The 25,438-nt window shown below is 37.6% G+C and overlaps 1 protein-coding gene across 1 annotated transcript; it reads right to left on the minus strand.

The window, feature by feature from the left end:
* Nucleotides 1-21,562: 21,562 nt before the first annotated feature.
* LOC122308090 (probable L-type lectin-domain containing receptor kinase VII.2) lies at nt 21,563-24,362 on the minus strand. Its single transcript, XM_043121260.1, has one exon. The coding sequence runs from the start codon at nt 24,100-24,102 to the stop codon at nt 22,051-22,053; it is 2,052 nt and encodes a 683-aa protein (XP_042977194.1). The 5' UTR covers nt 24,103-24,362; the 3' UTR covers nt 21,563-22,050.
* Between the last annotated feature and the right edge of the window lie 1,076 nt (nt 24,363-25,438).

Genomic DNA, 25,438 nt, shown 5'->3' on the forward strand with positions numbered 1-25,438 from the left:
ACAGTCATCTCTTCTCATAGGTTTTGGAAATCAGAGAATGAGCTATTCCACTTTTTAAGCTTGCTACTTTCACCCCCCCAACACATCCGCTACTGTTGGACAGGCCCAAAGGGTATGCAATGGGGTTTCAACCTCTCTTATACAAATTGGGCAGAGATTGCTTTCCACAATTTTCTTTCTGAATAGGTTGTCTTTTGTTGGAAGGATATTAGTTAGGCTTCTCCATATGAACATTCTTACCTTGCCCGGGACTTCTAGTTGCCAGAATTCTTTCCATATCCCTTTATTCCCCCCTTCTGAAGAAGATTCGACCATACTTCTACTTGACAGTTTAGTATCAATGAAATAGGCACTCTTAACTGAAATAGGTGCCTTTTGTTGACCCTATCCATATCCTTTTATCTCTTGCCCCTCTCTTGCTAATGTGAATTGAGCATATCAGCTTCGCTTCTTCTTCATTGAAAACGGCCCTCACTAGATCATCCTTCCAAGCTCGAGTATCTTCATTAATCAAAGCATCCACTCTGCAGTTTGGATCTAATGTATTGATGTGGGTCTGAACTTGGAAAGTTACTAGCCTAGGCAGCCATTTTTCCTTCCAGATTCTTATGTCTCTTCCATTTCCCACCCCCCATACTAGCCCTTCCTTTACCAAACCCATACTTGATCATAGGCTTCTCCATATGTAAGAAGGAGATCCTTTTAACTCTGCCTCCATTACATCACAATTCTGAAAGTATTTCTGTTTGAAGACCCTCGAGACTAAGGAAAGTGGTTCATTTATCATTCTCCATAGTTGCTTTGCTAAGAGGGCTCTGTTGAAGCTGCTAAGGTTCCTGAATCCTAGTCCTCCTTGGTATTTAACTTCGCTCATATGTTTCCAGGATTTCAAATAGATGCCCAATTTCTGAAAATCCTGGAAACATATGGGTGAAGCAATACCAGCCTATTCCATGAGTGTGTTCAAGATGACTAGATTGCTCTTAAAAGAAATTGAAGCACTTATGACCAGGTTTTGGTGGTGTGGAGTAGCTCGTAGGCTACCATTATGTTATATGTTATGAGTCTATTAGGAAGGAAAGCACTCTGGTTCCAAGAAATCACCTTCTCCAAAACACCTATCATTCTAATAGCTAATACTTTGGAGATCAGCTTGTAGGCAACGTTGCATAAAGATATAGGTCTAAAATCATGGACAGAATTTGGAGAGTTTACCTTGGGGATTAACACGATATGAGTGTGGTTTAATTCCCATGGCATCCTTCTAGAGTTTAGAAACTCCAAAATTGCTACTGACACATCCTGTCCCATAGTCTTCCAATGTACCTAATAGAATCCTGCACTAAAACCATCGGGGCAAGGTGATTTGAAGAGGGAAATTGGCTTTAAAGCCATCTCTACCTCCTTAACAGTGAAGTTCCTTTCCAGCTTAATTTTCATCTCATCTGTTATCCTGTGTTCTATCCCCTGCTGGCACTGATTGATGCACTCTAAGTTAGGCTGTGTGGATTGGTAAACTGACTTGAAGTAGGCTTTGAAGCCTGCTGCTATAGCTTCCTTCTCAAACAATTATGTGCCATTCATATCAATCACCCTTTTGATGGTATTTTTCTTTCTTCTTTGGTTTACACATGCATGGTAAAATTTAGTATTTGTCACCCCCTACCAGCCAATGCCTTTTTGCTCTTTGTTTCCACTTTGTGTCTTCTTGATTTAACAACTGATCGAGTTCTAGTTGTAGCTGTTTTTGTTCTTTTACATTTCCAAGCCCTGCACATCTTTGTAACATATTCAACTGGTGAGTCTTCACTCTTATGTCTTCTAATATCTCTCTGTTAAGCTTCCTACTCCACTGTCTAAGCTTCCCCTGAGTGAATTCTAATTTGCTCATCATCCTTTCCAGACCACCCCCCCTTTCAACATTTTTTCTCATGCCTCAGCTACTACCTCAGCTACTGCCTCACTGCAACCCTCCTCCTTATTCCAGTTGGCCTCATACTTAAAAGACTAAGGGCATCTTTGAACTGGGCACCTCTCAATACTGCAATTCAGCAGTATTGGGCTGTGATCAAAACATTTGGCTAAAAGTGTCTCTACTGAGTACACGGGATACTGGGATTTCCACTCATCATTTGCTATGGATCTGTCAAGTCTCTCCCTTGTGAATGAATGATCTTCATGACAGTTGCTCCAGGTGAACTTATTGCCTATCTTACCCAGGTCATACAATTTCCCTTCCTCCATTGTGGTTCTAAACATTCTCATAAGGTTTTCACTCTTGGGATTCCCCCCCCCCCCCCCGCCCCCCTCCCCCCTCCCCGGCCCTCTCTTTCTCATCATTGTAGAGCACTTCATTAAAGTCTCCTATGACTCCCCACCCACCAATCTCAGGCCTGAATGACGATAATAAATCCCAAGCTTCTCAAATTTGAAACTGGGTGACCATAAAAGCATGACAGTAACCAACTGTTATTGTTTAGTTCATCATGTACACGTACATTGATATGGTGCTGAGAGTATTTGACTAATTCTAAAAGTCTTTACTCCTTTCACAAAAGCATAAGCCCTCCACTTCTTCCTACTGCTCCTACAACTACACAACCATAAAATCTGAATCTCTTTGCAATCCTGTGAGCTTTTGTGTATGATAACTTGGTCTCCATTATGAAGACCACTTCGGGTTTCTTTTCCTTACCATCAAGCAAAGGCTTTGGACTGTTCGGGCATTCCCAAGCCCCCGACAGTTCTAACTTAGGATCTTCATAATGCCTAGTAGGGTTGACTCGTAGCCCCCACCATTTCCAGTGGGAGAGCATCCTCCACTAGTTTTCCACTCAACAATAGCTTTTTAATTTTTTTTTTCAGAGGACTAGAGTTATCCTTGTTACCTCTACTAACCACTTTTCCCCTTGGGAAGGGGTTACTACTGAGGATGAAGCACTCAGTCTTGCCTTTTCCATCTTCGTCCTTCCCTTTGTCTTTGTGAAGACTATAGTGAAAGTATAACTCTGTCTTCCCCTTCTACAAGTGAGCTAGCCGTTGGAGAGCATATCATCTGGCCCTTAGGCTTCGAGTGAGTATGGGTTTGTTCTGATCCCTTCTTGGTCAACTGAGCACCATCTTCCTTAGTTTCATGCAGTTTTCCTTCCCGCCCACTTTCTTCCTATTGTTCTCCCATCTTCTCTTTTCCCCCCATAACGAGTTGGTGCACAGCGTCCAAAGCTACCATCCCTTCCTCTGATCCGCTAAATACCTTACCTTGTCCCCATTAGCTGGGTAGCTTCCATCTTTGACGGTCTTTGGGATCTGTGTTTGGGAAGAGGTGGATGCAAAATGCCTGTTCTTTCCACTGGCTTGCTGACCTTCTTCACCATTGCCTTCGTCTCCTTCCGTCTTTGCCTGACCACTACCTCCCCTTGTGAATTGCCCATCCCTTCCTCTACCATTTCTAACCGAATTAAAACCACGCCTTAAAAAGCCTTCCACCTTGAGCCAAGGCCAAAACTGGAGCTCTGTCTCTGTCTCATCTCCTTGGCTGTCGCGGTGAGCCAGGCAGCCCATCTCCCCATGAAGGAGCCAACCACATTTGAAGCAGATTTTGGGTAGTTTCTCGAAATGAAAATGAACCCAATGCTTAGACTGCTCTACATTGATGAATCGGCCCCTAGGGATGGCTTTGTTAAGAACTAACTCTACTTTCACCCGTAGGCATCTCCCCCAACTTATGCCCTCTTCTTCTACGTCTACCTCAATGACCCTTCCCACTGACTTCCCTACCTGGTTTCGCCATTCCAATGACATACAACCCAGTGGTAAATTGTGTATTTGCATCCAAAAGGTTTCCCTATTGAAAGTTATATTCCCTGGACATTTCATTTTTTCATAAGGCACCAGTAGGAACAAAAAGGAGTCGAAAGACCAAGGCTTACCTTCAAGGATTCTATACATATTTGCATGTGTCTCAAAAGTGAAAACGAACATGTTCTTATCCACTTCTTGAAAGTTGGCCCTTTTACTGATCCTCTATATTTTTGCCATAGTGTTACTAACCAGGGCCTTGCCCACTACTCGATCAGAGCAAACTTTCCCTATCAAGCTTTTTTCGCCCTTTCGTTCTATCTCCACCTTTTTGTTCCAGACCACCTCCACTGTCTCTTCTTCCTCCTCCGTCAGTTTAAGCTTTCTCCATTGTTCTGCTAAGCTTTCCGGCTTGCTATTCTCACCTCTTGACGTGGTTAGTCTAAACTAATAGAAAACCAGCGAGCTGTTGCTCACCACCTCTAAGTTTGTCAAAACTCACTCTAGAGGGGAGACTTTAGAATGTCCTTATATTTAGACACGTGTGATCTTGCTCAGGCTTTCCTTTTGTGACTTTTCACATCTAGAGAATGAGGTATGAACTTTATTTACATTTGTTCCAGCTACACATATTAGTATCATAGTTTAATTTTATAATTATAATATAAATTGACATATATTTTAGCCTAATTTCTTACTTATAAAAAAATATATTTTAGCCAAATTTTTGAATTCATAACTACATCTTTTTTTTCTTTGAATAAATACATATCTATATCTTAGTCCCTATCAAAATTAGGTGTGCATCAATGTTTTAAATTCTATTTGGGGATCATTCTAGTGTAAGTATTGAAATAAAATATTTTAATATCGGTGTATTTCGATGTACTATTTTGGAATAATAGATTAAAAGATCAATCTATGTAAAAGACTTTCAAAAACCTTTCAAATATGTAAAAGATTAAGCAATTCGAGGAAATAAAAACCTTTCAAAAACACTTGGATAAAAAAGGGCAAATGCGTTTCATTTCACAAAAAATCGACATTGTCTCCATTTCAAACTGACAAGTGCTTTAAGAAACTCATTGTCATTTAGGAAAATAGAAATTAATTGGCATATTGGTTACATTTTTTAGCGTAAAAAGACTTTTTATAACAATAATTATGAAAACATTGACAACATTCCTTAGTTGCCAAAAAAAAAAAAAAAATGAGTTGAACAAAATAATTGTGGGATTTTTTTAATCAATTTTTCTTCTAATAAGGATGCTTGGTAGATGCAAAAAAATTAAAATAGATTTGTGCTAATTTTCCATTGATTCACAAAAAACAAATGTTTTAAATTATGTTCTCTCTTTTTTTTTTTTTTTTTAGAAAGAATGAATGTTCTAAGTATTTTCTGTTTTATCATTATAATATAAATTTTCTTTTTGTTTTCAATAATGTAACAAATCTTTTAATTAAAAAAAATTGAGTTTTGAGAAAAGGAGTTAAAAAAAAAAAAAAACTTTAGATTGTATAATTTACATTTTGCCCTTGCTATTTGTAAACACTCACTCGATTTGCTCTTAACTTGCCAAACTCTGAAAGTTGGCTTGTGAACAATTGAGTAGACGTGGTGAGGGCATGTGGGATGAAGAGAGATGAAGGAGAGGCTGATTGAGATCGGCTGGGGAAGGTTATGTGTGATGGGAAGCTAGCCTGATGGCTTGGACAAAAAATCTTTGGTGGTTGGGCTTGGAGTTGACCGATGGAGTAGGGGATGGAAGTGGGTGTTTTGCTCGAGTGTGGGGTCACTATTTAAGCTGACATGGGAGTACATGGCAGTTCATGAAGGTGATCAATCAAGGGAGTCATTGATTGTGGAAGGAGCCAAGGGTGGGGACCATTTGGTTGGTGCAATTTCCTTAGCACCCAATTGCATCAATTAGGGGTTTGGTTGAGGTTTCAAGTTTCAATTAAATGGGGTTGATAATGGATGGTACCATGGTGTAAGAGAAGTGCATGTATGTGCAAGAGAAGTACATAGGGTATGATGGTTGCTTGTAAAATTTGGATAAGTTAAGAAGGAATGACCTTTATATAGTTTACACAATATTTGACTGACCAAATGATCTTCAAATGGGGCAAATAAGATATCCATGTAAACTAGACTAAAAAAGGAACAACTTATATGAATGAGACTTTATGATAAAACACTTACAACAGCTTTGAAATGGGCGTGCAAAAGACCTCCTAAAAGCTGTCCGAGAGAGAGTGTTTGATATTCTTTCAATGGAAAGTGTAAATGAAGATAATTTCGTGGGGAGAGGTGGCTGGAGATACTTATGGATGAGATATGGAAGAGATGAGGCTGGAGTTGAGAGTTGAGTGTAGTTTTCTCCTACCAAAATATCTATAAAAGATTATCTCATAATATTCTATCCAATAGTATCTACAAAAAATCAACTTAAGATATTTTTATCTAATAATATCTATAAAAATCAACTCAAAATATTTTTACCCAATAATATTCATGAAAATTACCTCAAGATATTTCTTTTTATCCAATAATATCTACAGTTTTGAACAGACGTTTTGACCGAAAATATGAAAAAATGTTATTGCGCCATAAGACTTTAAATAACCCTCCGAGCCTAATGGCACAAACCATAATACATTTTGACACTTCTAACTATCTCCAATAATCAAAAACACACTTCTGATACCATAGTAAATAATAACACTAACTATGTAGTTAGACAAAAACCTATACGATTAATGGATTCGTGAAAACTTATGGGGTTTTCACGAGATTCTTAAAGTTAATAGAAATTTCACAATTGAATTTCTAGCGGGCTGTTACAATCTCCCCTCCTAAAAAAAAGATTTCGTCCTCGAAATCGTAGTAAGTAAAAGAAAAACAAGTTAAGGAATATGTGTTGCTTACCAACCTGGTGTCTATCCCGTATATATTTACCTTTGAGATTATGTCATTCCTTAACTCTCTTATTTTAATCAACAATTATATTCTACTTCTTTCCACAAGGTTGGCCAAGTTGTATCGACACACTCTCCAAACTTAAAATTTCAAGTAAATAATCTTCCGAAACTCTTCTTTAGAAAAACATAGGCGATATACTTTAAGTGTTCTTGTAAATACCAAAGTTAGTAGAGAATTCATCAAAATTAAGCTGTTATCCTCTCTCTCTCTCTCTCTCTCTCTCTCTCTATTTTTTTTTTAAATCGGTGGCCCTCTGTTTTAGACCAGACAACTCTGATGCGCATGATTTTTATAGGTCTTCTGTAGTTGTCAGGCGCCGCATAGCTACGACACTACTTTGTTCTTCTGTAATTGTCAAGCACCGCAGCTATGATACTACATTGCTCTTGTCTCTTGTAGAGAAATGATTCACGAGAGATGATTCGTCATAATTTTCTCTATAAAAGAATTATTCAGTTCATCTTCTTTCTCATCTCATCTTCTTCACTTTTCTGAAATTAGTTTGCATTCTTACTCTGCAATCTCTTTCTGCTTACTCACTTTGCAATGGCTCAGCAATCTTCTCATTACCAAAACATGAGGTATTCTGCACCTCGTTCACCAGTTGTTTATGCTTCTTCCGTAGGTGCTATAATGCAATCTAATAATGATCTGACTAATAAGTCAGATAGTGAACTTATCTACGAGCTTGTGAGTCTCGGTACTCGATACTCATCAGCCATTGTCGCATATTTTCAGCGACTGCAATCCAGGACTGGTGGGGTTGACAAACTCCAGGAGAAAATTTCTATCCTTCAGAGGCTTCTTATGGAATCCAACATGAAGATAGAAGCAGTAAAGCGAGAGAACAGAGATTTAAAATCTTTGCTTAACTCTTCTTTTCGAGTGGCTACTCCTTTAGATAGGAAAGGCATGCAGATTTTTGAAGAGCAAGAGCGTTTAAAGATTGAGGCAAAGAGCCTCAAATTTCTGTAATTTTGCTTTATGATAATAAAATAATACTTCACAAATATTCATATTTGTGTTTCTATCTTCTGGTAGATGTTTTATGTGCTCCATTTTATTTCTTTTAGGGATTTTCATATATATGACATGATCCAATGACTCATATAAATATGCATTTAATCATGCATATCCAAACTCTCAGTAATCTTCAAGTTAATAAAAACCTCAAGGAGTTCTACTGATCTAGGACTAACTTACTTCTTTATAATCGCAACAATCAGTCATCTTCCTAGGTGGTACTTCGATAACTGACCAGTTAATAACTTAAACTTGAGACTTTCTCTCTTATGATTGTCATAACTCTTCTATCCATCATGAGTTATCAATTATTCTAACTCTAAATGATTTGTTCCTAATGTTCACATAAATCCTCAAGACCAAGATTTTACTCCTCATATAATAGTCTTCAAAAGAAGATCGATCTATGTATCCATAAAGATAGTGCTTTGCCAGAAATCATTTATTGGCGGCGTGGTAATACTATTATCATAAATGAATCCTACTAAGGCTAAAGCTTCTCCTAATCAAATTACTCTTCCAAACACAATTTCTATCATATTCTCATAATCAAAACAATCCTCCAAATATGTGGAATACCATTCATCAATCCTACATATCCTTTCTCATATTACTAAAAGGTATTCTATATCTACATTGGTATGAATAATAATACTTCTAATGAAAATTGTTACTCTTACCACTAGAGTAACAATTCAGCTTCCAAACTGAATTCTCAAGCACTACCACAATTAATAGAAACAATGACTCGTTTGAATCAAACAATGTACAATTTACCAACCCCAAAGACTTGACCTACTCCAAAATAACAATAATGCAATACTACCATCAATTGCAATCAGATCAACGTTAACTATGTTTACCTCAACTAATCCTTCATCCATCGGAAAATTCTGATCCTCTTGATTGTTATCTCCCTTAGGATTCCGAGGTATTCTATCACGAGTCATGTATCCCTTCTTGAAACACAAGAGTATATGTATAAAAACCACATACTACCTTTCATACCTTAAGAAATTCAAGCCTACTGACGACTAAAATTTCAAGCCTAATGTTTGGTGCATTTCCTAAGGACATGTGGATTTACTGCCCAGAGACGTATTTGCTCTGATACTACCCTGTGACGCCTCCAAATTCCGTTTGGGATCGGACAGACATTTGAAGCGTCGAGACATGCAACACAAGGTTACCTGCCCCCGTTCATGACATATAAGATGCAATATTCCTAACATGCATCTAACATTATGCAATATTCGCAGCGGATAATTTTTTTCTTTAGCAATACTATGCACCAAATTGAAAATATCTCAAATGCTTAAAACATACTTCATACATAAAGACCCATTGAGTAGATCACAACACTAGTCCAAAACGGTTATGATCCAAAAAATACTAAAGATGAAACTCCATTGTACAAATAGTAATTTACGTTAACTACTATATTAAAAGTGACGTCGCACCGTCGCTTAGTCAACTGTGTCTAGTTGATCAACTCATGATTCTCCTTCAAGTCCTGTAACAAGATCTACCATTCGGGGGGAATGGTAATTGGGACTACCAAAATGAGATTTGATTACAAATCTCAGTAAGTTAACAAAAAACTTCCACACAAGCTAATGATGCATGCATGACAGTAAAAGCATAAATGCATAATCAAATTCATAAGTAATTAAAGCATAACTTGGCGTACAATATAGCATAATTGACATAACTTAAATTGAAACATGAACTGAACTTGACTTGACATGAACTTGATCTGAAACTTGACTTAACATGAAAAATACATACTCCACAGTTGTTGTGGCCCCATGTATTCTACACAAACTTGACTTAACATGAAAAATACATACTCCACAGTTGTTGTGGCCCCATGTATTCTACGTGTAAATACATACTCCACAGTTGTTGTGGCCCCATGTATTCTACGTGTAAATACATACTCCACAGTTGTTGTGGCCCCATGTATTCTACACAAACTTGACTTAACATTAAAAATACATACTCCACAGTTGTTGTGGCCCCATGTATTCAACGTGTAAATACATACTCCACAATTATTGTGGCCCCATGTATTCTACACAAACTTGACTTAACATGAAAAATACATACTCCACAGTTGTTGTGGCCCCATGTATTCTACGTGTCACAATTATTGTGTCTCACATAGTGTATGCGTCACAATTGCTGTGACCCTATACATAAGTAATCAAGATGAAACGTGACTGGAATACGAAATGACTGAAGCCCTGACGTAACATAATGTGACTTGAATATAACTTGAAATACATGACCAACTTGAGATAGAAATATTTCGTAACATTGCATAACATATAATAGACAACATATTTAACATGACATATTTGCAACAGTAAATATTACATGACTTGACATACATGTAATAGATGGCATACTTAGCATGACGTACTTGTAAGGTACAGTAATACATGACAGAATATATTATATAACAGATAAAAATTGACGACAGAATAAATTCTGTATAATAGACAATTACGTGATAACTTGGCATGGCATGACATATATGATACATACATACATACACTGTAGTTCCTTTACTTAGCACACATACACAGTAGACTGCTAGTAAGTTAAAAGCTAACTTACCTCGATCTCCGCGTTTCTTATAAAACTTCAAGTGCGAGCACGAGGAACTGTAATTAGTGATTCTAAAAGTTAGAACTAAATCACTAAATATTTGAAATATGGAAAATACTAACTTAAAGAGTAAAATTTTTATTTTACTCTCTATATGTGGGAAAATGACCGTTTTACCCATAACTTAAGGATTTTGCATACTAACTCCAAAAGTTTCCAAAATTTACATTTTTCATGTAAATTTTGTCCTAAACTTAAATATCAACTCAGAAAAATTTAAAACAAAACACAACTATGAAGAACACACTATGGCCGAAACATCCATAGGCCATTTCCCTTGATTTTTGTTGCAATTCCTTCCAACTTCAAAACTCATGCTTAAACCAAAATTTTGCAACAAACATCTTCCAATCCTAAGTTCAAAACCATACTTAAAACATCCATTTAGAAAAAGCTAATAATCAACACCAAACTTTTTTGTAAAAAGATCCAAGCACTTGAATCACAAGTTTTGACCTTAAATCAAAACATCTCCAAGAATTTCAAAAATCAAATCTTACTTCTAACATATTCATAATATCATCCTAACATCAACCATGCTTTAAATCATCAAACTAAAGTCACCAAAATCACAAAATAACATTTGGAGTTTTTGGTTTTACACTTATTCCAAAAACAGAAACTTTTTCCTCAACTAGTTTTGATAAATCTCTTGATTTATGACTTATAAATATATGATCTTCAAACCAAACCATACATGGTTTAAAAAGATGTCCTAAAACATATATAAGCTTATAATTCAAGATCACATGGTTAGAAATTAACCAAAACATAAATTTAGCCAAGAATATCCACACTTTGGCTTATCTGAATATCTCTTTGCATAAAATTTCATATCTTTGAAACTAACATCAAATATCTTCAAAATAATAACATAACATGTATATAAGATGTTTAGAATCCTCCAATAAAATTATCAAAGTCATTAGAATAGGTTTAGACCACCAAAGAGTTAAATTTTCCCAAAACAGAAACTATTTTTCCTCTTCCAGTTTCCAAGTTTCTAAATCTAAGAAAATCTTTCATCAAAACCTTTAATCATGCAAAAATCCTCAACCAATTTTCATATATACATGTTAAAAATACTCCATAAAAATTTCGGACCAATATCTATCCATTAGCTTGGTCAAAAACTCCAAACTATAACATATTCTCCAGTTTATCTCCCAGAATGACCTTTCTATAGTTTACATAATATTTGACTGACCAAATGATCTTCAAATGGGGCAAATAAGATATCCATGTAAACTAGACTCAAAAAGGAACAACTTATATGAATGAGACTTTATGATAAAACACTTACAACAGCTTCGAAATGGGCGTGCAAAAGACCTCCTAAAAGCTGTCCGAGAGAGAGTGTTTGATATTCTTTCAATGGAAAGTGTAAATGAAGATAATTTCGTGGGGAGAGGTGGCTGGAGATACTTATGGATGAGATATGGAAGAGATGAGGCTGGAGTTGAGAGTTGAGTGTAGTTTTCTCCTACCAAAATATCTATAAAAAGATTATCTCATAATATTCTATCCAATAGTATCTACAAAAAATCAACTTAAAATATTTTTATCTAATAATATCTATAAAAATCAACTCAAAATATTTTTACCCAATAATATTCATGAAAATTACCTCAAGATATTTCTTTTTATCCAATAATATCTACAGTTTTGAACAGACGTTTTGACCAAAAATATGAAAAAATGTTATTGCGCCATAAGACTTTAAATAACCCTCCGAGCCTAATGGCACAAACCATAATACATTTTGACACTTCTAACTATCTCCAATAATCAAAAACACACTTCTGATACCATAGTAAATAATAACACTAACTATGTAGTTAGACAAAAACCTATACGATTAATGGATTCGTGAAAACTTATGGGATTTTCACGAGATTCCTAAAGTTAATAGAAATTTCACAATTGAATTTCTAGCGGGCTGTTACAATGGTGTTTGCTTGATTTTCACTCAACCTCCTTACAATTGTACTAAACTTGACATGTACCATTTAGGCATAGCTTTTGATTGGCTAAAAATCATTAAATTTAAAAGTTCAAAAATTGAATTTCAAAAGAAAAATGATAAAATGAGTGTCGTAAGTAAAATAGCAAGTAAAATCATAAGTACATATAACACTACTTCAAGTAAAATTGAGAAAGAGAACTTTTGTTCGAACATTGTTTCGTGTACAGCATGAAAGGTATGGAAAGAGAGGGACTCAAACCCTGTAACCTCTCATTAGTCATCACATATCAATCTTGAACCGGACAAAATTTTCCTTTCTTTCAAATACAAAATATAGCATTTTATTAAAAACGATTCGTAGAAAATCTTTTGAGATCAGAACTTGCGGCTCACTTGGGTTTACTCATTACTATTCATTCATAGGATCTCAAATACCGGCCTAAAAAATGATTATGTTTTTAACTACAATGAATAAGAAGTCCTCTACTATTCTACAGTGAGGGTGGTTTTATATCGGTGGTTTTATATCCTTTGGAAGTGGAATGAAGTTTAACAAGCTTCACTCTTCGAATGGTATCACAGAGTTGATGACAAAGGTAGTAGTTTCAATGGCATCGGCCCAATAATGTTAGGGTATGGAAGAATGGGTCAAGATGGCAAGGTCCACTAAAACGATATGATGATGTTTTCTATCAATTGTTCCATTTTGTTGGTGAGTATGGGGAATAAGAAAATGATGGAAAATCCCAATAGAAGAAAAATATCGAACGAGGGGTCTGTATTCCCCACCCCAATCAGATTGCACAACTTTAGTTTTGTGATAAAAAAGTTGTTCAACAATGGCTTAGAATTTAAGAAAAGTGATGTGAACATCAGATTTGGAAGTAATGGGAAAAGCTAATAAAACTTACTAAATTTATCAAAAAATGAAAGATTATAACGAAACTCTTTAGTCAATAAAATGCATGTCTGGCCCAATACATCGGTGAAAATTAAATCTAAGGGGTGAGAAGAGACACTAGTAGACAAACTAAATGATAAACTATGACTCTTGCCTTATTGACATGACATGCAAATTGTAGACTTTTTAGAGGCAGCCAATGGGAGACTGAATTGAGAAAGAGCATGAAGGACAATAAAAAGTGTAGGGTGACCAAGCCGATAATGCAATTGAGAAAGAGAGACACATTTGCCAACAAGGACCTGAGGAAGAGATGAACTTGAGGCAGATAATAATTATTTGCAAATTATAGGAGCATGAATAATATTACGAAGAACAAAATGTCTAGAGGGAGAGGAAATATAGGAGGACCCTATATGGTGGATGGGCAAATCTTGACTATTACCAAAATGCATTTTATAAGACCAACAATACTCTTTGGCACCCAATGTCAGATTACCAAAGTTGGAGGTCATTTGGCTAGTTGCACCAGTGTCCAAGTACCAAGCAAGGTCAATAAACTGATGAGAAGCATCAACATAAGCTTCAGGCAAAGGTGCTTAGGAACCCTAGAAAGACAAATCAAAATGATGGTAGCACTAAATAGCAGTATGACCAACCTTCTAACAAACTTGACATGTAGGCAGAGCTCTAGAGGACATGGGAGAAAACCCCAAAACACCAAGACCACCATGACTATGGCTCCGAGAGCGACCCCCAAAAGAAAAGTCATCAAGGGAATTGACACGACCATGGGGAGGAGGATTCTAGGTGGTGAGATTGCCAATAGGGGCAGCCTGATCTAGTGTGGATTGATGTTGATCCAAGCGCATCTCATAACAAAGAAGGTGACCTAACAGATCCTCCATAGACATTGGTTCAATAGGTGTGGTGATAGACGTGACCAAAGGATCATATTTCAAGTTGAGGCTATGCAACAGCTGATGAATGGCCACAAAGGTATCTATAAGACTCTGACTATGTGAAAGTAGATGATTACAAAGAGAGTGCACCCTTTTTCTATCATAAAGAGTAAGGGTACTACTCGCACCTTATGAGCAAGCAGCCCCTGCCCTCACATGGTTGAGTGCCACCATCTAGATGTTGGGGCTGAATTGGCCCCAAGGGCCATCTGCCAACTACCCACGGTAAGCTGAGAGAGAGAGAGAGAGAGAGAGAGAGAGAGAGAGAGAGAGATGGCGTAGGAAGCGACGATGACAGGGAGAAAAAGAGTGCAACGATGACTGAAGAGAGTTGGGGCAACGACAACCGGATGGCGGATGAGACTTTAAAATAGAGGGAAGGGAAGTAGTCTAGTAATGAAAAGTCTCTTCTCTCTCTCTCACGCAATGGGAGCCTGAGGTAGAGTGTGTGGGGTCCACTAGATTCTAACAGAATTTTGAGTGGTGGGGTGAGTGAGGTGTGGTGGTACGGGACAGTGAGGAGTGCAGGTGAGAGGAAATACAAGGAGGAGTAAGGTGGAAGGGGGTCCTTGTTTGCCGGAAAACAGATAGGAAATTCAGATAGTGTAGGAATTGGAAAAAGGAATGGAGGAGATTGAAGAGAAATGGCAACACCTACGACTGCTGGAGGATGAGGAAGAGGCCATTGATTTCGATGAAGATGTTGGGGAAGAACTTAAACACAAAAGAGAATGCAGTTTGGTGGGAAAAATTTGCATGGATAGAAGTGTGAGTAAGGAGGTAATGGAAACACGATGAAGAAAGTGTGGAGAATAAGTAGGCCTGCAAAGTTCCAAGAGGTGGGCACAAATGTTTTCACTATTTCCTTTGCTAATGTAGCAGATAAACAGCATGTATGGAGTGGGAGACCTTGGTTGTTTGACTACCACCTGTTTGTACTGAAACCTCTTGATGAAAACATACCACCACAGAAGATGAAGTTCCTGCAGGAGAGGTTTTGGGTCCAACTTCATGACATGCCGCTGTCCTGTATGAATAAGAATAGAGGAAAACAGATTGGTAACACTATTGGAGTAGTGGAGGAGGTGGATGTGAAGGAAGATGGTAGCGGATGGGGTAGATTCCTGAGGGTCCTGATTGATGTAGATTTATACAAACCACTTGCTAGAGGCAGAACCATAAATGTGGGTGGTGAGAAAATCTGGATCCCCATAAGGTATGAGAAGTTGCCCATACTCTGCTTTTCATGTGGCTGTATAGTACATGATAAGGGAGGCTGTGTTAACAAGGGTGGGGGGGCTGACCAATATGGGACCTGGCTAAGAGCAGTAGTAAGAAAAGAAGGGAATATTAAAAGAGAAAGGGAAACAAATAATAACAGGAAAATGTATGCTGATAGTGGGAAGAGTTGGTATTTAGAAGGTGAGGAGAGTGCATCAGAAAAAATAGAAAAACCAGAAAAGGTGATTAATGAAAAAAATATTGAATCAGGAAAGGAGATGAGTGTGACAGTTTCTGAAGGAACTGAAGTTAAAAGTAAAGACAGGAGAGAGGGGTTGATTGAGGAAGAGATGAACAAGATGATAGAAGAGGAAGTCATGGGAGAAATAATCGAGAAAGAAGTTAGGAAGGAGGGGGAAGGTTGTGATGAGACCTGCAATGTGTTGGAAAGAGAGCAAAGAGAAGATTTAAATGAGACCTTACAGAATTTGATAAATAAAAAGACCCCACGTAAGGGTGAATGGAAGAGAAGGGAGAGTGTAGGGAGGAAGAAAGAAGTATGTAAAGGTGAGGGGATGAGCAAAAAAAGAAGGAATGAAAGTGAGGAGAGAAGAGAAGTTAAAAGAAAAAGAGAGGCATATTTATTAAACTATTGTGGAAAAGATTGGGAAGAAAGGGGGGTTTAGTGCTTTTGTGGAAAAGCCAAGTCCAGGTAGATTTATTAAACTATTCACAGAGGCATATCAGTGTCTGGATGCAAGATGAGGATGGAAAGAAAAGATGGTTATTGACTGGCTTCTATGGCCAGCCCGAGACTAGTAAAAGAGATGAGGCCTGGAGTTTGTTAAAATCCCTTAAACCAGGGACTGAAATAGGGTGGTGTGTATTAGGAGACTTTAATGAGATCATTTCAAATGAGGAGAAAGAGGGTGGGAGACCAAGACCTGAAAAACAGATGGAAGGTTTTCGAGCAACTCTAGAAGAAGGAAATCTATTTGATCTTGGGTGGAGGGGGAATAAATATACATGGAGCAACAAACATGGTGATGAGACTTTTACAAAAGAGAGGTTAGACAGGACTGTGGCTAATCCAATATGGTCACTTAAGTATAATGATCATGGGGTGGAGGTGCTGACAGGAAGAAGCTCTGACCACAGGCCTATTTTGCTGACAATGAAGAAAAGGGGTGAACTACAGTGGAGAAGAAGAAAAATTTTTAGATATGAGGCTTGTTGGGATAAAGAGGAGGATTGTGTGGAAGTAGTAAAGGAAGCTTGGCATAAAAGGCATAGAGAATCAAATGATCCTATGATCTTGGTAAAGCTGGCTGATTGCAAGGCAGCTCTTCAAAGGTGGAGTAAATGTATTAACTCAGATAGCACTCAAGAACTAAATGAAAAATCTGAGACACTAAAAAGACTACAAGATGAGGAGAGTAGTGTTAATGTTGAAGAGATTAAAAGATTACAAAAGGAAATAGGGGTCCTACTTGAGAAGGAAGATCTTAGATGGAGACAAAGGGCCAAGAGAAACTGGTATGCTGTGGGAGACAGAAACACTAAGTTTTTTCATACCTGTGCAACACAAAGAAAAAAGAAAAACTTGGTGAAACAGATTATGGATGAGCATGAGCAAGTGTTTAATAATCAAGAAGATATTGATGGGGCTTTCATAAGATATTTCAAGTCTCTGTTCTCATCGACAAGGCCAAGTAAAGAAGATATTGCAGTATGTGTGCAGCAGGTGGAGACTCGAGTAACTGATGAGATAAATGCAAAACTGATGAGGCCATTCTGCAGACTGGAAGTGGAGGATGCCATTAACCAAATGGGCCCCTTGAAGTCACCTGGACCTGATGGCTTTGGTGCTTGTTTCTACCAAAACCATTGGAGCACTATAGGTGAGGAGGTTAGTAATGCAGTCTTAAGCTTTCTAAATGGTAGTTCTCTGATGGCTGTTATTAATTTTACTTATATAGCTCTAATCCCAAAGACAAAATGCCCTTTATTTGTTTCTGAATTTAGGCCTATTAGCATTTGTAATTTCATTTACAAAATGGTGTCGAAAGTGCTTGTAAATAGGCTGAAAGGAGTCCTTACAGAGATCATTTCCCCAAACCAAAGTGCATTCATTCCTGGAAGAATCATCACTGACAATATCATGGCTGCCTATGAGGTCCTGCACACTATGAAAGTGAGAAAGAAAGGAAAGAAAGGAAGCATGGCCATCAAGCTGGATATGTCAAAAGCCTATGACAGAATTGAATGGGAGTATTTGGAAGCTATAATGAGAAAGATGGGGTTTTGTGGAGAGTGGATAAAGCTGATTATGAACTGTGTTTCATCAGTCTCATACTCAGTTTTGGTTAATGGAAAACCAGGTGATATCATCCATCCCTCGAGGGGCTTAAGGCAAGGGGATCCTTTATCCCCTTACCTTTTTATTCTGTGTGCAGAGGGGCTTAGTGCCCTCCTCAATAATTCTCATCAGCAAAGAGATACAAGTGGTGTTTCAGCTTCAAGGGGAGGGCTGAGAATTAATCATCTGTTATTTGCAGATGATTGTGTTCTTTTTGGAAGGGCCAGTGTGGAAGAATGGAGAAAACTAAAAGAGATTCTTGCTAAATATGAGAGGGCCTCGGGTCAGTTTCTAAACAAAGGAAAAACATCAATGTTTTTCAGTTCTAATACTGCACCAGAAATCAGAAGATCAATCCTAAGGGAAGGAGGGGATATGGCACAAGGGAGTTATGAGAAAAATTTGGGTCTTCCAACACTGGTGGGCAGCTCAAAATACAACACCTTTAGATGTTTAAAGGACAGAGTTTGGCAGAAAATTAACAACTAGAAGAACTCCTTTTTGTCAAGTGCTGGAAAAGAAGTGTTGATTAAGGCTGTGTTACAAGCTATTCCTTCTTATACCATGAGTGTTTTCAGGTTACCAAAGAAGCTGTGCACTGAACTCAATGGAATGTTAACCAAGTTTTGGTGGGGAAGCAAGCAAAAAGAGAATGGTATCCATTGGAGGAGCTGGAAGAAAATGGGGATTTCAAAAGGAATGGGAGGATTGGGATTCAGAGATTTAGAGCTTTTCAATTCAGCTTTGTTGGCAAAGCAAGGATGGAGAATATTACAGAATCCTTCTTCCTTGACAGCAAAAATTTATAAAGATAAGTATTTTAAGCAATCCTCAATACTGGAGGCAAAGTTGGGTTCCTCACCTTCTTTAATTTGGAGGAGCCTCTGGAGTGCTATGGAGCTGTTGAAAGAAGGATTAAGGTGGAGGGTGGGAAATGGTAAGAGGATTCATATTTGGAGGCATAGATGGTTATCTACCCCATCCACCTATAAAGTACAGTCGCCAATCTCTCAGCTGAATGAAGATGCAAAAGTCAGTGAACTCATGGTGGAGGGCAAGAAGGAGTGGAATGAAGACTTAATCAGGTCCATTTTCAGGGAAGAAGAGGCAGATCAAATATGTTGTATCCCCTTGAGCAGAAAGGAGGTTGAAGATAAGCCAATCTGGGGCCCCTCAAACAAAGGCTTGTTTAGTGTGAAAAGTGCCTACTTTCTAGAGAAAGAAAGATCAAGCAGGTGGCAAGGGGAGTCCTCTAAGGGTTTTGAGGCAGATGATCAATGGAAACATATTTGGAGCATGAATTTGCCTAGTAAAATGAAGTTGTTTATGTGGAAAGCAGGAAATAATCTGTTGGCCACAAAAAGCAACTTAGTAGCTCGAAAAGTATATGATAATTCAAGGTGCCCAATCTGCCTTAAAGAAGCTGAGAATGTTATGCATGTATTATGGCTCTGCCCTGCTGCAAATGATGTTTGGGCTGAGCATTCAAGAACTCTGCAAAAATGGAATACTGAAGAAGATGATTTTTTGGGTTTATGGGCAAAGATTTCATCTAAGCTCAATAAACCTAAAACAGAAGAGGTGGTTGCTGTTATGAGGAACTTGTGTATCAGAAGAAACAAGTTTATTTTTGAACAGAAATTTGCTAGTCCAAGCAGTGTTATCAGATTAGCAAAGGAAGACCTGAATGAGTACTATGCAGCCCAGTCTAAACCAGAGGGATCGAACAGTGCACAAGTGAGGGAGAAAAAGTGGTGTCCACCAGAGCAAAATATGGTGAAGGCCAATTGGGATGCAGCTTTTGATGCAAAAGCCAGAAAGGTGGGTGTGGGAGTGATAATCAGAAATGAAAAGGGAGAGGTTATGGTAGCCTGTCATGAGCAGAAACTAAATGTTGCAGATCCAGTTACAGCTGAATGCTATGCATTTAGAAAAGCCATGGATTTGTGCAGAGATTTATACTTTGATAAAGTCATTTTCGAGGGTGATGCTCAGGTTATCATAAATGCAGTTAATGAGCAAGTGGAGGATCTATCATATGTTGGTAGCCTAGTTGAAGAGCTGAGGAAAAGTCTCAAGGGATGCAATGGATGGAGGGTACAATACTCTCAGCGAAACACGAATGTTGTAGCTCACAAGTTGGCTAAGGCTGCCATATTGATTGAGGAGGAAAAGGTGTGGATAGAAGAGGCACCAAGCTTTGTCTTGGATAGTTTACTGGTTGATAAACATTGTATTGATCACACAATTATATGAATGAAAGAGGTATTATTTCAAAAAAAAAAAAAATAGAGGGAAGGGAAGCTGAGAGAGGAAAGAGAGAGATATGCAAAGGGGTAGGTTTTTAAAACAATTTAAACACAAAAATGAAGTTTTAAGATTTTTCAAAAACAACATCGTTTTATTAAAAATCTCATCTCAACTTATCTCATCTAATCATTACAACTTTCCCAAATTTTCACATAAAATATAATAAACAATTCAACTTTTTCAAATCTCAATTCCACCTTTTCAACTCCCAAAACAATAATGACAATATTTTATTTAATTTTTATCTTTCATATAAAATCATCTCATCTTATCTCATCTCTCAATTCAAATCAGGCTAAAAGGACCTGAAGTCAAGAACAAATGTCACCACTCAAGTGATTTTTAGCACAATCAATTGTTGGGGTCTTGTGAGGTTTGCTCTATAAGATCTCGATTGGAGTAACGCTATTGAAAGCTAGACCCATGTTGTTGAAAAGATTAGCATGAGGGTCCTGGAAATGCAAGGTGCAAAAGGCAGCAAAGTTGCGTAGGAGTTTGGCAAATTGTGAGGAGCAGCACATTGGTGGCAGTACTTGTCCCACACAGGCCAAGAAAAATAAAATCTCAGTCGGCAAATGTTGTCGCTACTAAGGGGCACATGTGGTGGACGACAGTGAATAAGCACAAATTGGAGCTCTAAAACTCTTGAAAAACCATTGGCCTTCACGAATATCAATCCAAAATATATCTACAATTTAGGCAATTCGGAATTATACAGAAGCTTTTGAATGGGTATAACTATCCATTAAATTTTCGTTTCTTTTGATCATTTGTGGTTGGAATTTGTTGATTATTTTATGGAATGAATGCTACTAATTTCTTTTTATTTTTCTTTTGAGAATATAAAAATAGCCTTTGTCCCCTTTTATGTCAACTTAAAAGTGGATTGAATCGCCAAAAGTCTAATAACCTGATGGCATATGATACAGTAATTCAAATATGCTTTAATTTCGATGACTGTTCCTTTCTTGATAAGAAACGAAGCCAGAGGAAAGCCAGTTGGCATTCGGTAATGAATGATGCATTGAAAAAACTAGGAATGTATTTGAGAAATCTAATAACAAGAAATCATCACTCCCACATCTGTGAAACAAATTCGACTCCATTTGAAACGAGGATAATTATACACATCAAGGAGTAGTGGTGGTACTATCGGAACCTGTTACTGCTCATCTTTTTTTTCTTTTTTCTCGTTCACATCAGATAATGTGATTCAGATAAGTGAAATATTATGTTGAGCATTAAAATGAAAAATAGTCAAAAAAACTATATCGCATTAGCCAATGTGATTAAGGATGACATAATCCTTAACGACATGAAAGCGAGCGACCTTTGCATCCAATCATCAAATCTCAAACAGATTATATTTTTGTAGTGTCAGTACATAAAACATAACATATATATATATATTAAAGAACTGTAACTATACAATCCACAATCCAAACCCTATTTGGCAAACTAGAAAGAGAGACTCAAGCCAGCATATACATTGGTAGTCCAAACTTCTAGCACAACCAACAAAGCATGAGCAAAGGAACAACGAAGGCCGCCACAAACATTCATTTATAATAGAGTACCTTGAGAGCAGTAGGCTGAAATCATGCATATCCGTTGACTCTAATTCTAAAATGGAGAATATCCAAATATTAACAAACTTAATCTACTCGTTCTACCAACACAACAGAATCATGCCCGAGTAAACTCATAATACCAACAACGGTTTCAAAGCATTAATGCAGAATCCTTGTGAAACAATGTAATGATTCCGGGGAGGTATGACAAAATTGTTGAATGTGCAATGCAATTTGGAGCACCAGTTATGAAAGAATCGCAGAACTATGGTTTACGATGTGTTCAACGGCCTGCTAGAATGCTGTCTGAGTCAGGATTTGTAGCAGACCAAGAAAATGACTTGATAATTTCATCAAATGCAGGGTTTCTGCCACCAACGATCTGACTAAAATTAGATGAGATTGCAGTTGCTCTAACTCTGTCAATCAAATTCATCGACATTGCCTCCCCATCAGGCTCAGTGCCCTGGTTTGGTCCCTCCAACACCTTCACAACTTGTCTCATTGGAGGCCTGACACTAGCGTCTGGATAGGCACACAACAAACCCAGATGAAGCATACTCTCAACTTCCTCAATGCTATAACCACCCTTTGACTTTAGCCGCTCATCTAGAGCAAGATGCAGCTCTCCTCTATCCATTAACCTCCATACCCAATCAACCAACCCTGGCTTTCCCTCTTCAATGGGCATTCTCCCGCACACAACCTCTAGAACCAATATCCCAAAACCAAACACATCAGTTTGAGTGGAGGCTCGACCAGTTCGAAGAACTTCTGGTGCCATGTACCCAACAGTACCAACTACTCTTGTTGTGCTAGCCAATTGGCCATGATGGTGAATTCGGGCTAACCCAAAATCCCCCAACCTAGCATTCATATCCTTATCAAGTAGCACATTGCTTGCCTTAATGTCTCTATGCAAGACTTTAGCTTCCCAACCCTCATGCAAATATGATATCCCACAAGCCACATCTTTTAAAACCTTCATCCTCTCTTGCCAACTCAACATTAGGCTCTCCTCACACTCAAAAATCCTCTTGTCCAAACTTCCATTTTCCATATAATCGTAGACTAATATCAATCTGCCTATCTCATTCTTGCACCAACCTCTCAATCCTACCAAGTTCCTATGCTTTAATCTCCCCAGACTTGAAACCTCAGCAACAAACTCAGCCATCCCATGTTCACTCTCGTGAGGGATTCTCTTTACTGCGACTTCTACACCTTGCAAAACCCCTTTGTAGATCTTCCCATCCCCTCCGAATCCAATGACATTTTTTTCAGAAAAGCCGTTTGTTGCAGCATAAATGTCTTGGTAACCAATCCGATGTGGCCAATATTCCAATTCCCAATCTTCAGTTCCCACCGTTTCTTTATCTTTCATTCTTTTCCTTCTAGACAAAATCACATACACCAAAATCGCACACCCAACTACAAAAACGCCACCAACACCAACCCCCACAATAAACCCTTTTGATCGAAAAACCGAACTTTTGGGAGGCACAAACGAAGGTAAATTTGTTGTCACTAAAGCATCACCGATCGACAAATTTGAATTGCTAAAGCTCCAAGCCAATATCTTGTGACTCTCAACCAATTGCCCGGTTGATGCGCAGAAACCTACATACATCTCATCCAAAAGAACACTAGAGAGATTAACAAACTCACTTATCAAAGGCTTTTTAGGTCTTCCCATGCCCGCCACAGCCATAGAAACATTAACCCGTGAATCCACAAAGTCAATCCACACTTGATAGTTCTCCCCACTATTAAGGTTAAGCTCCTCAAACGCTTCACCATCTTGTCCAGTCCAAAACCCCGCTGTATATGAAGCAAAAGACGTAAGCGTATTCACGTCCACACCGACATGATTAGCATCTATATCGTTGAATTCTTGGTTCTTAAAAACATCGAACTCGATCGCAAATACATGGTTACTGGAGTTCCCATCATTGGTTAAATTGAAAAGACCCAGATGCTGAGAGGAGCTTGTGCCGTTTATATCTGTAGAGGGGGCAAATAGAAAGGCAAGGCCATGGCCAGGAAGGAAGTTCGCGACTTCTGCGATGGAGAAAATGAAGGAGGTTGAGAAGGGGAGGGGCGCAGAGGAGTTGGCGGATTTTGTGGGGATTTTGGAAGGGTACAAGGCACGGCCAATGGAGAAGATGGTGTCATCAGTGATGGCGAGAATGGAGGATTGGATGGTGGAGTTGCCAAAGAGGAGGAGGTTGGTGGAGCTGAAGTTGGTGTTGAAGATGAACTCAGTTGCGGAAGTTGAGCCGAGGAGGATCAAAAGAGTTATGGCAGGGAGGAGAGGCATATTTGGGGAAGCCATGAGAGCTGAGACCGAAACAGAGGGCGAGACTGACAGAAATGGAGAGTTTTATTCACCAAGAAATGTTATCACAAGGTGGCGGCGATAATGGACAAGTTTGTTTTTTTTTTTTTGAGATATGGTCAACAGATGTGTGCTGTCTGCGAAAGTAATATACAGTCCGGCCCCAGACATCTCTTGGGTAATATACTTCCATGACATGGAACTCGGACTAACCAAATTCAGCAGAGGATTTGTTCTGGTGCCATCCACTTTAGGATTAGAAATAAACGCGGATGGAAGGTCAAAGGGGAATGGTACCGTTGCGTTGAAGAAAAACATTATTAATTGGGGCATGCGGAGTGCGGAGCACAACCGGCGCCCATTTTATTTCTGGCGATTTGTAATCCATTACCCAATCGTCAAAATTAGGTTAGTAAAATATTATTATTATTTTAAAAATTAAAAATTTTAAATTATTTATTAAATTTTATATAAAAATTTAAAAATAATAATAGTAATAATAAAATGAAATTCCCTCTCATTATTTCGTTGTCAAATCACACCCTCCAATAGGAAGCTCTCGAGTCAAGCTCTTTTCAACTAAGAGCAAGTTATGCATTTTTAAAATATATTATACTTTTTAACTATTAGATATAAAATACACTTGTAATAGATTATCTATTAATAAAATTTGTAGCTTTTAGCTAGTGAAGAAAAGATCAAATTTGGTCTGCACTGTACAAGGAACAAATCTTATTTTATTATTTGTTTATAACACTCTCTCTCTCTTCTCTTTATCTACATCTATAAACTTCCATAAATTTCTTTAAATAAAATAGCAAAATGTGATAAAATAAAATAAAATAAACTAATAATTAATAATAAAAATATGATAAAATAAAATAAATTAATAATTAAAAAATTAAATATTTTTTAAATTATTAATTACTCATTATTATATAATAAATAAATAGATATCCAATGTGGATATTTGTTGTGAATAGCTAAAGTTAAATTTATCTTATATTATTTTATTGTTGTATAATAAAAAAATAGCTATTTTAATGTGGAGACTTATATAAATCGAATAGCTAAAATCTAAATTCATCTTATATTCATCAAAATTGTCATTTACATGTGCATAATCCATTCACAATGCTCTAAGAATGTGGCTGCAGAATTGGATTGGGAGTGATTAAGACCCCATTTGAAATTAGAATTTCAGTCTAATTTTAAGTTGAGTCTAATATTTAAATACCAAACTCTCAAATCACTAAATTCATTTCAACTCAAAACCTCTTTACACGTGGGACTCACGACTTTTTTCAACTCAACACCTCTTTACACGTAAGAC

This window comes from Carya illinoinensis, chromosome 4 (assembly GCF_018687715.1).
Source record: "Carya illinoinensis cultivar Pawnee chromosome 4, C.illinoinensisPawnee_v1, whole genome shotgun sequence".
In the NCBI taxonomy this organism is placed as follows: Eukaryota; Viridiplantae; Streptophyta; class Magnoliopsida; order Fagales; family Juglandaceae; genus Carya; species Carya illinoinensis.